Here is a 15,626-nt window from a genome sequence, read left to right as displayed (position 1 = left end):
CTTGACTTTTTTTAAAAATTTTAAGATTATTTTAAAAATGTGAATCCTCAATCTGTGCATTTAAAACAATAGTAAATATTTTTACTGACAAAAAATACATTTAAAATTATATATATATTTAATTAGATGCATTTTCCTGTTTTGCACCAATAAACTACCACTAAATACGAAGAAAAAAACATTTAAATTCAGTTGTTTTGTATTGAGATATCAGCGTGATAAAGTGCTTACTGAACTTAAGTGTTGTTCTTCCTGAGCGTAAATGCTGAGCGGGAACACTTCCAGTGAGTCACAACATTTCCTGACAGCCACTTTAAGATAAATAAGTAAATGTTAAACATTTTTAGTGTTTACTCCTTTGACAACCGATGCTGCAATGTGCTTTTGGCGAGGATTTACATCCCAGCCATCAGACAGCATGTCTCCTCCTTCACTCCGCATCGATCCTTTCAGGTCCTCGGATCAATCATTTTTGTGAGCTGTTTTACATGTTTGCTACAGAGCACTGAACAAGCCTTTGACTAAGTTGTCCATGATGGGACCCACACACAGAACACAAAACATGTTTATCTACCCTGCCCCTACATAGCTATGCCCTGTGTATGCCACTTCACATAGCAGTCCCTCCAAGCTACCCACCATGATGCAGTCTTCCAGGACTTGTGGCAAAGACTATTTCTAATTCATAAAAGCCAAAAGGATTAATTCAAAATGTATGAACAATCTGTTATGGAACTAGTAGTAATGTCTTTGGGACAATGGAGAAGGGATTTAAAAAAGAAATGTGGCAAGCTTCATCCTACAGGAAAACACATTTTCACACAAAAAACATGGAACAAAAATATACAGAAAAATCAGAAAAATATTTAAATTAAGTTATTTTAATATTAGATGTGTTTCTATGTTGTATGAAACAAATTGCTATTAGTGATTAAGTTAATCATCTATATCTTTTTCTTTTTTGTATTGACATAAAGCAGAATATTGGGTCATATTCAGCAAAAGAGACACATTTTACCATGTGAATGCAACATGGAAGGAGAACTAACAACCTATAAGTTAAAGGTCAATCACATGACTGCATGAGCTGCAGCTGTTCCACCCAGGAATGACTGCACTTAACCACTACAAGAGTGTTAGATGTAGTTTTAAAGGAGGTGAGAACAGTTTTATTGGTAGGGATCACTGCATGAGACAATGCACGGCAATAAATCATCCTGTAATAGCCGGACTCGTCCTTTTTATTTGTGTATTTCAACTACTACAGTAGTTTATTCTTGTTATAAACCTTTAAACATTTACTTATGGGATGAACTCCACTGTCGAAATACAGGCTGGGGTTTCTCCCATTGCTCTGTCCAAACACACTTAAATAAATCAACAGTTCAGCAGTCACTGGTACTCTAGGTCATCTTAGGATGGCCTTCTAATTTTAACGAGGAATTCAACCATTGCACAAACACACAGAAAATAGGGGAAGGAACTATAAATTATTAAGCCTTATTTTTCTTTCTTTTCTTATCGTTGCTGTCTAATGACAGTAGTTTTTAATACTTCTAAATAAACCTGCATGTAATGGACTAAGGTAAAAAAAAAATGCAAAATTCAGATACTTTTGAATTCTTGAGAAACATTGCCATCTAGTGGCCAAATAATGTCATCGTGTGAAAAACAGAATAATGATACGCAACCATACTTTAGTGTCCTCGGTCATTGAATGCAACCTAACTTGCTAGAAGACTCCATCTTCTCATTGGGTGATACCAACAATTTGACCAATCAAAAATTAGAATCTGGGCGGCACTTCAGTCGGGAGAAACACCGGAAGAAACGCTTAACATTTAACTTGTTCTGAAACTTTTGTCCGCTATCGTTATCCTGCTCTAAAGTGCGTTATATTAATATTTTTAGAGTCTGTCGTGAGTCTAATAATATGTGAATTGCTAAGTTTTATTGGCGTGTGTGTTTTTTTACTCTCAACATGTTTACGGCTTCGGATTATTGGCTTGTTTACATTGTGAAACAGCCGACAAGCTAACTCTTAGCGGTCCTAAAACCAGAGTCGCATGACTTGTTAATTTGTCCCCGCTGTCCTCAACGATGAACAGTAAACTTTAGGGAAACTCTGACACGGATTTAGAGTTTTTTGGTTTCTCAAAGTGTCTCAATGCGAAGTTAACGTTGGATCCGTGTTTTCCCCTGATCTGCTGGGTTAAACTGTTCTCTAGGTTATTTTAGTGGAAGTCAAAAGCTATATTTAAAAAATGCCTTGTACTTGTGGAGACTGGAGAAGATGGATCCGGCCATTGGTCGTGGTGTTATATATTCTACTGCTAATAGTCGTCCTGCCGTTTTGCATCTGGGAACTACAGAAGTCAGGGGTCAGTATGTGATAAGTTGACCTTATTCAGTTACTGAAAATAGTATTGGTTTGTTCATATTGTAACTAAAATACTCATTACTCATCAAACCAATATAGAACAATATATTAGAAATGTATATTCTGAATGTCATTTTTCCTGTTGATCCGTGATTTTCTACTTTCCCCCAGTTATCCAATTAGTTTCTTTTTTAAAAAAGGGTTTATTTTCTTCACTTTTTCTCTGATGGCAGGTTGGAACTCATATCAAGGCATGGTTTATCGCTGGCATATTTGTCCTCATGACTATTCCCATTTCCTTGTGGGGAATTCTCCAGCATCTGGTGCACTACACTCAGCCAGAGCTCCAGAAACCCATCATCAGGTAACCTTGGAAACCGCAAAATCGCTTGATGGAAAGCTTAAAAATATTCTTCATAGTTTTTGATATGATCCTTTTTAGGATTTTGTGGATGGTGCCGATCTACAGCTTGGACAGTGTAAGTTATGCATTGATTGAGTCCAAAAATACAGTTACAGAGTAACCGTTTGTGCCTTGATTGTCCCATATTCACCTCTTCTCTCTTTTAGTGGATTGCCCTGAAATACCCCGACATAGCAATTTACGTGGACACATGCAGGGAGTGCTATGAGGCATACGTCATCTACAACTTCATGACGTTCTTGCTGAACTACCTGGAGAACCAGTATCCCAGCTTGGTGTTGATGCTGGAAGTCCAGGAGCAGCAGAAGCATCTGCCCCCTCTCTGCTGCTGCCCGCCATGGCCTATGGGAGAGTGAGTTTGTTTCAGGATAAAATGTATTTTAAAGCCTTTACGAATATATATATATATATATATATATATATATATATATATATATATATATATTTTACTGAATCGACTGCAATTTTTTAAGTTAATTTTTTCTTGTAATTTGGACTTTTTTCATCTTTATCACATTAGCCCATCTGATTTCTGGGTAATTTAATCAATAAAGGAACTTATGCTATTTTATTCAATTTTCTCCTTGTAGTGAAAGAAAACATTGTGGTCTAGATTTCAGTCATGGAGAATTTTACAGAAAAACAGTTTTGATTATTCTGTTAGTGGATAGTAAAGATTTGCCATAGCTTTCTACTAAATGTTAGGAATGAGTTTAGTTTACCCATTAATGATCCTTTGCCCATTAACACCTGAGCTGTATTTACTTATTTTATGAAACTGTGCTGTTCAGACCCCTTTAACATAGCTATTACAGTGTTAATGAGCTAAAAAAAGATTTTTAAACACTTAAATCTGGGTAAAACAAAAATGAAACCCTAACATTCCTCTGCAGGGTTTTACTGTTGAGGTGTAAACTCGGCGTGTTGCAGTACACTGTTGTAAGGCCCGTCACAACAGTGATTGCTTTGTAAGTAATCTGATTTTCACTTCTATAATTATCTTTTAAAACCTTTTGTTTTTTTTAATCCATTGTTACAGTTGCTTCTGTTTTTTTTCCTTATCTTAGAATCTGTCAGCTGTGCAACGTGTACGATGAGGGCAATTTCAGTTCTGCAAATGCATGGACGTACCTGGTCATCATTAACAATATGTCACAGCTGGTAATTCTGCTGAAGTCTGAGCATTTTTAACAGTTATTTTATTTATTTATTTTTATGAAATTGTGCCTATTTTGTACTCAAATCTCTGTTTTTTTCTGTTTTCCTAGTTTGCCATGTACTGCCTTGTGCTGTTCTACAGAGCTCTGAAGGATGAGCTGAAGCCCATCAAACCTGTGGGGAAGTTCCTGTGTGTCAAAATGGTGGTGTTCGTCTCTTTCTGGTAAATCTAAGCTTCTGTGGAGATTTTGAAAAAACATTATTTAAAGACCCATTCCGATCATCTTTTGAGCTATTTTAAATACATTCCTAGTGTTATTTTCATTACGATTATGCTATTTTTTTTTGGCAAAAATCAGAAAACCTGTCTCATTTTCTAGGACATAGTTTCAGTAGAAATTAATTAGAAATTCACCTCTGACTTGTGGCGGGGCTGTTAATATGTAGTAAGCCTGCCCTCATTTCCCATCATCCATCTGTGTACTCTTCCCTACTAGCTTACAGCCCCTTGGAACTCCAAACTAACGTTACCAATACAACAAAAATGGCGAATAAAATTGGAGCTATCCAGCCATAAAGTTTGAAACCAGAGAAAATGATCTATTTGTCTGCAGGTTGATGCATCAGAAGGAAGTGGAGCAGGGAGCTTGTGGCCCAGCCACCATATTTTTCATTGGTTCCTAATTCAAACATTCAAATGAAGAAATACTTAAAAATGTAATTTTAAGCTTAATTTTCTTAATAAATGTCCTCTGCTTTCAGAAAAATACCAAAAGAATATGTTCTAAACACAATTTTCATCAGAGTTGGTCTTTAAAAAAACAAAAAAAGGAGAACAAAATGCATGTTGAGCAAACTGAGTTTTTTTGTTTGTTTTTTTTCCTCCTAGGCAAGCAGCTTTCATTGCCTTGCTGGTCAAAGTAGGAATTATTTCAGAGAAACGTACTTGGGACTGGCAGAGTGTGGAGGCGGTGGCAACCGGCTTACAGGTAAAACATAATGGAAAAATGTCTTCTTTCATGTTAACAGAGATTTTATTTATCACTTTCAAACCTCTCTTCTTTACTGCATCTCCCAGGACTTCATCATATGTGTGGAGATGTTTCTGGCAGCCATTGCTCATCACTTCAGCTTCACCTACAAACCTTACATCCAGGAAGCTGAGGAGGTTTCCTGCTTCGACTCCTTCTTGGCCATGTGGGACATCTCTGATGTCAGAGCAGACATTTCTGAGCAAGTTCGTAATGTTGGTAGGTGCCTCCTGGTCTTTCACTTTTCTTTCTGAGGCGATTCTCTGACCCCAAGTAAACTCGAGTGGTGTTTTCGTCTCCGTGTCCCCAGGGAGAACAGTTATGGGTCGTCCCAGGAAGTCCTATTTTAGTGAGGCGCAAAACAACGGGGAACGATCCGGCCTTCTCTCTTCAGCCTCGCAGGATGCCATCACCGAGGCTGCATCGAGTCCCGACTCCCCGAAAGGCCATTATCAGGGCCTGGGAAGAACTGCTCCACACTCGCTGTCAGCTCCTGCTGGCCTCAACGCAGCCAAGTGGGAGGAAGAGGTTGAGCCTAGAGCTGACGAAGAAAGGACCGACCTAACCAAAGAAGCAGCTGAAGCAGATCTTATGGTCATCACTTAGCTTTTACTGGTGTAAAAATACTGAACTGGGCAGGTCCCAGTTAGATCTTTGCTGAGGGATGTTCAAGAAGCAACGTTTTTTCCAAAGACATTAAGTATTGTAAAAAATGATTGAAAAAGACCGTCAGACAAGCCAAAAAAAGGACCCCCTTCTGTGGAATGTCTATGACAGTAATGGAACTACATTCTTAATGTCCTTGTGTGTTTTTGGAAAAGCTTGTACAGCTCTAAAGCTTTACTTTATCCTGAAATGAACACAATTTAACCAGCTTGTTTGTCTCAGCCTTAAATGTAACATGACAACTCTGCAAACACATTTTACATTAAATGTTTTATTTTTGGGGGGTGGAACCTTAAAATCAACATCAGTGAAAGCAAATTAAAATGCATTTCTGTTGTATTTTGAATGTAAATGCAGCTGAAGCAGACTTGGGTTAAGCTGTGGGGCAGATCAGTATAACACCATGAAAGTGGACTAATACTTGGATCAGCAGTAATACTGTGGATTGTATTTCTTTTGCATTTAAAGTTATTTTTTAAATCCGTGGTACAATCAGCACATTCTTCTTGTAAGTTACTGTCAGTGCTTTACTTTGTACAGATTTATCTCTGTTGTCGCAGATGCCTTCTTAAAAATATGCTGTAGATTTAATCCATCCACAACAAATGAATTGTTTTTCTTTAAAGCTCAGTATTTAGCTCTGAGTATTGTGTGTTTCATGGACATGCATACAGAAACACTGATATACATTTTTAAAAAATAAAAACTGAAATATGTAAATGTTTATTTAAAATCTATCCATCCCCTATCTTAAATTAGAAGAGTCATTTACTGGCAAAAATGTAGAAGATATAAATGGTTTACAGCTCTATCCATAACCAAAGGAACATTTATGCTGCATTTATACAAATATGCAGCACAAGCCTTTACAAAGGTACTTAGAATATGTGTAACAGAAGCATTAGAGTTGATTTTAACAGTAGTAAACTGGTTACACATTCTGCAAAGGTCACATCCTGCAGATAGTTACTGCTATAACTCTGGGACACTTGAGTGTCTGGAAAACATGGTTACACCGAAGAGGGAGAACTGACTATGTTTAGTCGACTAACATGTTCCATAGATAGGAGACAAACAGCTGAAATTTAAATGAGCTAGAAAGTACTAGAACACTATTCCATCGACACAGATGTGTTTTCTAAATGGGCTATGACGGAGATGGTGCTTTTATGAAGCTTCACATTAAGGCAGACCCAGTCTCCCGCCTGGACCTGGAGAGGCTCCGGGAGGACCACAGCCGCCTGCTTCCAGTGCGAGTTCCGGCCCAGCGAGCTGACGCTGATCTCCTGATCCAGATAGATCTGATACCAGAAGGGAACGGCCGTTATTCTGCCCGCTGACGTGACCTTAACCTGTGGGGGAAGGATTGTGTTTCACGTTACCATGAGAATGTCAGATAAATTACATGAATAAACCTAAAAAACATCAATTTGAGGCTTTTCTGTCAAATAGAATACAAGTCTAGTTTCTGATCAATCAAAACATCATTTTTTTTCCTCACTTGCATAATATTTTTGAGTTATAAACTAGTGACTGTTATTTTTGTTAATATTTTATGGATTGGATTCTTTTTTTTTTAGAATGATATTAATGACTGTTATTTAAAAACAAAAAAGAATCCAAGAATGAGTTCAGAAAAATAGGTTATTGGACAAAACTTCACCTAAATACTTTGTAATACTTGGTATTTAGATGGTATTTTGGCCCATTCATCCATGTTTTACAGTGAGACAACTTGGAGAATTGGTGAGTGTTCAATAATCTTTGTCCCACTGTATTATTCACTTTATTTGTTTGTACTTTTTTATTAGGGAAAGATGCTACATAAACAAAATTTGCTTACTTTCATGTTTTTTTCATTTTTTTCAAAGGATATTTACTATACTAGTAAGATGTATCTGTTGACAGTTTACATTACAAGTTTTCAAAAATATGACTTTTGACGAAGAAAAAAAAATTCTTTAAAAATGAAATATTAACGACTTAAGTGGTTTTGCTCACATAAATAATAGAAAAGAAATGCCAATGATGAACTGCTGGTACCATCAGACTTAGCTTTTTTGGTCTTTTGAGTCTTAGGAAGAGGGTGGGGTCAAGTATAAAGTAAAAAAAAAGTAAAGTTTCTTTTTATTTTTTTTCTATAGATGCTGTAGATTTATGAGAAAGTTCTGGCAACCTAAAACACTAATGGAACTTTTGGAATTCTATTTGCAAATGAATGAATTCTTTTGAAATTTCTAGTCCAGTGTGATATTTTTTTAAACTCACCTTGACTTCTCTGTTGGTATAGTTGGAATTGGCATCCATGAGGTTCAGAACAAAGAGCTCTGCAGCCTCACTCAGATGTCGACACTCCAGTGTGGAGAAGTCCAGAAACACGTGAACCGGTACCTGAAAGCAGCACCAAATGCTTAAGGACTAAAAGCATCGGACAAACCTTCATTTGAGCTTTTTTTACAATAACACGAGAGAACATGAACACATTATGAAAGTATAAAATGAGATGATAAAGTACTTAATGTAAGAAATCGTCAGTCTCTCACATCTTAAATATAACCATCTGAAAAAGCTTTTTCAAACTTATCTGTATCATTAACTCAAAGGAGATCTCAAATCAAAACGGTCATTCTGATGCTTAGGGGAGAAAACTGATCAATGATAGCAATGACGTCATAGAAAAAAAAAATCTACCTCCAAACAACACAGTTTGCTAGAAAAATTTCCCATCAACCCCTCTGACCAGTCGTCTGCCTCTTAGCCCCTCTAAGCATTCTGGATGGAGCAGTCATATCACATTATATGACTGATTTGTTTTGCTTAAGTTTCACTATAATCCAGTGGGCTCTGTGTATGAAAAAAGACAGTCATTCTCCGTTTTTTGATGCTGCACCTTATATTACAGTGGTCTGAAACTACAATATTTTATTACAAAAAAAATGCTTTTTTTAACTACAAAACACGTTAAGACGATGCGATGAACACCTACACATTTACGGATGTAAATGATTCATATGAACATATTTTGATTGCATATTTCATTTAAAAATGCTTAGACTGTATGACTGCACGAGTAACTTTGGGCTTTCAGTGTAGTTAAAAAAAAAATGGGCTGGACATTTTGTCTTTGTTTAATCTTAGTCTCAGATTAATGCTCAGCAACGCATCCTCCACCCCAGTGTTTTGGAAAATGTGACAGGGCAGCAGGGCAGCAGACTGAAGACAGAAACTGGCAGCATGAAAGGGTTCGCTGTGTCCTACTGCAGGGCAAAATAACACCCCCCCGTCCTCCCAGCTGCCAGAGTTGTGTAGACTACAGAGTTGTGTTTGGGGTGATCGATGGATTCTGGTAGGAATATCTTCAAGCCGAGCTGTGGGTTTTGTCATCCAAGCACAACTGTGTGACAGCAACAGTGTGCTCGGACGTGCCCGCCGCTGAGAGCTTTGAGGATAGCATCTGTTAGAGACAAACAGCTGTCCTGAGGAGAGAGCTCTGCGGAATTATCAGCACAAACACCACCAGGCTGGAGAAAAACAGCGATTTCCAGACCAAGTAAAGAAAAAGAATTCACAGAGATTTTGCAAATCCTTCAGTGTGACAGAAAACATCTATGTACCAAACTGTTGTTCGAAACTGTTACATTCAACAACCATTTTTGTGAACTTTTGAGGTTTGAGCATCACAAATATAGGTAAACATGCTCTGCGGTAGGTCTGGCAGGAGTACTTACAGTAAACTGGTTGATAAACGGAGCGATGTTAAACCCCAAAGTTGGCTCCAGACCCTGGACGGCGCTTTCTCGCAACAAGGTGTCAGACTCCACCAACATGCCGTGCACGACTATCCTCTCCGGGAAAATGTGGCCTCCTTCTTCCAGCAGACACCTGCCACGAATAATAAATCCACAACGTGAAAAACTATCGAAACATGACCTGTAACTTTAGATGTGATCTCCACCTGGCCAGAGAAGCCTTCTCCATTAGCTTTTGCCGGATGAGGCCGCAGGTTTCCACGCAGTCGAGGATGATGGCGCTCCACAGCTTCTCCCCTGAGGGCCTTTGCAGCATCCCCTGCTCGTCCTCCACCCGGTTGAGCCAGAACTCCAGGAGCTGCTCAGAGATCCCGTTGGAGTGCGCCAGCTTCTTCAGCACGTCCTGCTGCTTGCTCTTCTCCACGGAGCTGAAGGCTTTCACGCCACCTTGGCTGGCGGCGAGGACTGAGAGCAGAGAGAAGCCCTCCGACACATCCAGCACATACAGCAGACCGCTGGCGGGCGGGAAGCCGGCAGTCCCTACCCCGCCGTGCTGCCTGACCTTGAGCCGGGAGATGAGCTTGTCTAGTGCACTGCGGAAGCTCTGATGGTAATCCGTGTTGTTGAGGAGGGCCATCTCTGAACACTCCAGCAAGCAGGAGTCTATGCTTTGCTTCTGATTGGTCTGAAGACACGCTAACGCGCTGCAGAGCTCAGCCTCTGGGTTCGGGTTTGGAACGGGGTTCTCAGAGGGCTGCCAGCTGCTACTATTGTCAAGATGGATGTGGCGACCTCCTCGGAGCACAGCCACGCCGCTGAGCCTCAGGTAGGCGTCTCGACAGGAGACTTCCACGATCAGCTCGTCGCCCGGCTTCAACACGAAACCTGTAGACACAACAAAGAAACATAACCTTTAAAGTATCCCCATCATACAAATCCGAAGGGAGATTTTTTATAAAACCTCAAAAACCTAAACAAAAAAAACAAAAAAACTAGTGTTCTTTCAAAATAAAGGTAATATTTTGCTCCAGTTTTGACTATTTCCATCAATTATGTTTGAAAAGAGAAACCTTTCAAGAGCTTGATAAAAAATATAAATCTAAAGTGGGTCAGTCAACTAAATAACCAAAATCAATCGTCTCACTAGAAAAATATGGATTAAAGAAAGCAGGAATATGACAGGACGGGAAAGGAGAGCAATCTAGCTATCAAGTCAGATCTAATAGATTCAGGAGATCAGACATGGATGGGATTTCTCCTGGAACAACATCTGTTCTCGTCTTCCTGTCAGTGAACGTCTCGTCAAAGGTACTTAGGAAAGATACATACTTATGACCTGAAGGAGTTGAATGCACACTAAGGACTGTCATGGCCTCTCAGGGTGCACATGCTGACCCAGTCAGTGAGTCACAAATGTGGAAGTAATTTTTTTAGGAGAAATTATGTTTAAACCATAAAACAGAGTAATCTCTTACGTAATCCAGCAACTTATCAATGCATTGTAGCAAATATATATGTAATTTTACAAAAATTGTGTTTATTTTTTTAAAAACAAAAATCAAAAAACGCCACAATGTAAAAAAAAAATGCTCAAAATACAAAATTATATTTCTGCCTGAGAACAAAAGTCACAGTTTTCAAATCAAAATTTCCTAAACTGCAAATGAAACGCTCAGTTTTAAATATAAACTTTATAAGTTGCAATAAAAAATAAACAAATATTTCCAAAATCCCATCTGTGCTTTCAAAATCTCTTTCTCTTTGGATTTGCAACACAATATATTTGTTTTTTTTTTCTTTTTTAAGATAAGTTCACTCAAACACACTTGTCTGTGATTGGCTGGTTTGGTGGCACATGTGTTTCTTTGAGCAGAGAGTTGAGAATGAAAAGACAAAAAACTAGTAGAAAGAATCTGAAATGACACTATAAACCATATTTTATGATGGCTGCAAATGCAAAAATGTGTTTTATCAGCAAAGAAGGAGCTTTAGAACTCACAGATGGATTTTAGCCAACAAACACTGATTTCAAAACTGAGGTTTTTGTTCAAACTTTAGTTGCACAAATATAAAACAGGAACTTTAAATTAAGAAAGGCTGCATCAAAGCTATTCGCTTTTTTTCCAGCATGCTAGCATCTTACACTTGGTGCTGTGGACTGGGTAGATGGCTTGCTCCCAGCAGGTGTCTTCCTGAGGTCCAGTCGACAGACTGCTCTCCTCATCCAGATGCAGCTGGAACCACACAGCCAGAGCGTCCAGCTCTCCTCCCTGAGTCACAGGCAGCTGGATCCTCTGAACCTCCCTGGAGCTCAGACCTTCTAGTTCCTTTAGGTTTCACATACAGCAGAGCACAGACAGGAAATGGTTCATTAGTTGCACATTCTGAATAAAATCTTCTGGCTTTAAACCAAACCAATTAAAACCTTTGAAATATCTCCATAAAGTGAAAAAAAAAGTCATGAGCTGGTTATTACTGTGAGAAAAAGTTGGAATCATCAGATTGAAAGATCTGCTATGGGACGTTTTTGCTCACCTGCACATTGTTGAAATCAATGGTGAGAGCTGTGAAAGGCTCTGTGAGAGCGGTGTACCCCCCAGGCAGCCTGCTCAGTCTTTCTGTGGTGTATGGCTCCATGGACTCCTCCGGCTCTGAGCTGCAGCTCACTGGACTGTGGATCTCTCCACATGCAGCCATGGACAGCCCGCCCACTTCTGTCACACAGAGTCTAAATGAGAAAGACACGACTGTATTACTAAGACCTGTAGACAGATGATACGAACGCCTCAAAGGAAGGAGAACTTCAGATTCTCCACTCATGCTAGAACAACTGGAAAAATGTGAGATCATCAGTGGAAATTGGTATATGTGATCCATCCAAGTGTACCTGTGATGCCGGCGGATTTCGGGGCATTCCACAGCCATAGCAAATACAGTGGCTCCAGCGGGGATGACTCGTCCTGTGGCAGACTGTTCTCCAAACGTATTCTCATTTGACTAGAACAATAAACAACACTATATTAATAATCAAAAGGAGCTTGGAGCTAATGAGAAAGAGTGCTAAAGGAGGACCAAAGATGAGGTTCATGGACGTAGTGAGGGAGGACATGAGGGTAGTTTCAGGATACAGAAGGAGGTGCATCCATAACCGGGATTACATCTAAACGGAGCAGCCAAACAAAGGAATTGAACTCTTTCACAATTACTGAAACCTGGTTGTTTAAAGTCCCCATGACAATTTTTGAATAAAAAAAAATTCCCAGTAGTGTTTCAATTATGATTATGAAGTTTTAACCAAATTCCCACAACGTAAATGTCTGAAAAAATTATTTTTCATGTTGATCTGAAGACTCTATTTCAAAAGTTTCCTCTGAGGGGGCGTGGCTTTTGGAGCTGAGCAGCTCCGCCCCTGAGTTTGATTCACAGCGATTTAAAAGGAGAAATACTCGGAAATGCAAAAACAAAATGATTTCTTATTACATTTGCTCTCTTTCATAAGAAAACTTCCACACATACATGTTAAAAACTCAAAAAACATGATTTTCATTGGAGGGGGATTTTAAGACACAAATGACACAAAAATATGCTTTAACACTACACATGTGTAAAATAGGAAAAATTGAGTTAACTAATGGAAATATGACTTTTTTGGTTATTTAAAGTCACCTTAGGGGGCAGGAGGAGGTGATGCCAGGCATGAATGAGACTCTCTATGATGCCCTCTCCAAACAATCCCGCATCGACTGTCTCAGTCACCACCAGTGACACCCTGAGCACGAAGCAAATTACATTTATAGATTTATTCCATCCAAGATTGTTTTGAAAAAACTGTTGTGCAGCTTGAGTAAATTCATACTGTTTGAACACAACCTATGAGGAATGTCGGTAGGAACTTCCATCTCCAAGGATTTCTTGTGAAGGATCTTGATGTCACCATCCATCCCATTAGCTGTCACCACCTCACAGGCCAGTTCATACATGGTCTTTGACAGCTCACAGGCGTAAACTTCGGCCGCTCCTGCTTGCTTGGCACACATTCTGGTTGAAAACACAAAAAAAGAATGATCAGAAAATACATATATTTTCTCTTTTTTTTTAACTGAGTACCAACAGATGTATTGAATGAAGACTTGCAAATTAAATACACAGCCAAATTCTTCTGGAACATATCTCACCCAAGTATCCCAGTGCCAGTACCTATATCAAGTACAGTGCTGCATCCGCTCTGAACAGCCTTCTGAATGGCCTGTTGGTATTTCTGGTTCCTGCCGTGGTCGTTAAGCATGAGGAAGTGCCAACGCTCCACCAGCCAATTGGCGACGCGGTAAAAATTCTCTCTGGCTTCTGGAAACTCCGGTCTGAGCTTTAAGGCTTTGTGGAAATAGCCTGCTGCTTCATCTCTGAATCCCATTCTATGTGATGGAAAGAGAGTCACCAAATACACAAAAAGGTTATGTCAAATTATTGAATTTATCGACCCATGAGGTGCAAATCTTTAAAAACAAAACCAAAAAAAAAACATGCTACTACACATTAGTAGAATGCTAGATTGAGAGTACCTGAACAGGTGTTCACCCATGCTGTTTAGGATCACCTCATCGGCAGGGAGAATTTCCAGAGCTTGCTCATAGCAGTCAAAAAGTTCCTGAATGCGACCCAAGGAGTCGAGTTCCTCTGCCCATTTAAAAAGGGTGAACCTGAAGGACTCCTGAAAAGGAAGTGGAACAGAATTTGGATTTTATAGGAGTAAAAAAGTGACAAATGCAAAATAATGCACGTTTTTTTTTAAACTAACAGTTATTTGAGTTAAAGATCAGCTCCACATGATGCACTATTACTTTGAAAAACAATTAGGAACAGGCAAGTGAGAAAATGTGGATGTCTTCTAGAGAAAGGCTTGAATTTGCAAAGATATAGCAGCCTCGGTCTAGAGAGTTGCTGCATGGTTCTACTTTGCATACTGCACCTGATATCAGGTTACAAAAAGACGCGTGACCCAAATTGAAACAAGGGTGTGTTTGTTTGACGAAGAAGAAAAAAAAAAAAAAATACAAATATCATAAAAAGATCACCTCTTCCACTGTTGGTATGGTCACTTACTGTCAACTCTATCTATAAGAGGATATTAATCCAACAACAGATTTTTTTTAATAAATTGAAATGAATTGAATTTTTTAATACAAAAGTATATTAAAAAAAAATGTAATTATAAAGCACTTCTCTTTTTATTAATTGATGCTCCAAACACATAAAATAATAATAGTAAAATTTAAAAAAGGAAAAGCTTCATCTTTAGCCTGGAGCATCCTGAATATCCAGTTATATCTTGTCAACAAAAACTACCTCAATGTGAGGTGTCAGTATTAGTATTTACTTATGCTCATAAACCGGTTGTGACAGTAGTGGGGCCACAAATTACCTGTGCAAAGTCCTTGAACTCAGGTGCAAGGTTGAGGACCAGGAGGTAGTGCACAAATGCTGTCCCATAATCCTGGTTTAGCAGGCACTGCTGGGCGCTCTGTAGGGAGCTGGAGACCAGCTCATCTCTGGCAGGATCTCCTCTGCGTCGCCGCCGGGTCCTTCTGCTGTGTTTTGGCCTAGCATTGGTGTTAGGCATTTCTGAAACGACAACATAATAAGTATAGGGCTTCATAAATGTGACGTGGAATGATAATGTAACTTATAGCAGTATTGCTCATGTGCAAAAAATAAATAGAGCCCAACATGTTAAACATATAATTAAGCTAGCTTACTTGCTATATCCGCGAGATTGGGTAGAAGCTCTAGAGATGGTATTCTAAAGTTAAAAGCTCCTTTTGGTTTTGACAACAAGCAAGCGTGAGCATTACGAGTCACTCGGTTAGCTTCTCTTCTACAGCAACGCCATTATATGCTATCCTTCTAAATTAGGACTGCGGGTTAAATGTGCGTCAAAAAGTCGTCTCATGACTAGAAGGATGCAGCTAGAAAAATTAAGGGGGAAAACTACAATTTTACAAAATAATCATATATTTACTGCTTCCGAGGAGCATCTAGTGCAGTGCTGATGTATGAACAACAAAGTAAGTGTCCATCCGCCGGGGAGATCGGAGGAAAAAACAATCTCAGATGAAGGTTCCGCGTGGCTATTTGTTTAAATTGTATTAATAGTTTATTAAAATACTGATATTGAAAGTTTAAAAAACATTGATTGATATTTCTTTCTTTCTTTCTTTTTT

General features: G+C 38.9%; 2 protein-coding genes across 3 annotated transcripts; one reads left to right on the top strand and one right to left on the bottom strand.

Annotated features, from left to right (window-relative positions):
- Positions 1–1,792: 1,792 nt before the first annotated feature.
- tmem184c (transmembrane protein 184C) lies at positions 1,793–6,095 on the top strand. Its single transcript, XM_024259732.2, has 10 exons — positions 1,793–2,381; positions 2,614–2,744; positions 2,823–2,859; positions 2,951–3,156; positions 3,698–3,772; positions 3,872–3,965; positions 4,073–4,185; positions 4,852–4,951; positions 5,041–5,212; positions 5,304–6,095. Exons 1-10 carry the CDS (start codon positions 2,265–2,267, stop codon positions 5,597–5,599), a joined length of 1,341 nt encoding a protein of 446 aa, XP_024115500.1. The 5' UTR covers positions 1,793–2,264; the 3' UTR covers positions 5,600–6,095.
- prmt9 (protein arginine methyltransferase 9) lies at positions 6,081–15,579 on the bottom strand. 2 transcript variants are annotated; one of them, XM_024259729.2, is made up of 13 exons: positions 15,425–15,579; positions 14,828–15,027; positions 13,968–14,116; positions 13,584–13,820; positions 13,279–13,446; positions 13,075–13,177; positions 12,296–12,405; positions 11,944–12,136; positions 11,552–11,735; positions 9,615–10,293; positions 9,388–9,541; positions 7,928–8,050; positions 6,081–7,011 (listed from the first exon to the last, which is right to left on the bottom strand). In XM_024259729.2, exons 1-13 carry the CDS (start codon positions 15,438–15,440, stop codon positions 6,772–6,774), a joined length of 2,556 nt encoding a protein of 851 aa, XP_024115497.1. In that variant the 5' UTR covers positions 15,441–15,579; the 3' UTR covers positions 6,081–6,771. The 2 variants fall into 2 exon arrangements, with proteins under 2 accessions (XP_024115497.1, XP_024115498.1); XM_024259730.2 differs by having other exon boundaries at positions 15,162–15,488.
- Positions 15,580–15,626: the final 47 nt, after the last annotated feature.

This window comes from Oryzias melastigma, linkage group LG1 (assembly GCF_002922805.2).
Source record: "Oryzias melastigma strain HK-1 linkage group LG1, ASM292280v2, whole genome shotgun sequence".
NCBI lineage: Eukaryota > Metazoa > Chordata > Actinopteri > Beloniformes > Adrianichthyidae > Oryzias > Oryzias melastigma.
Note: the sequence above shows the minus strand (reverse complement) of the source record. Positions and strands in the feature narration are given on the sequence as shown.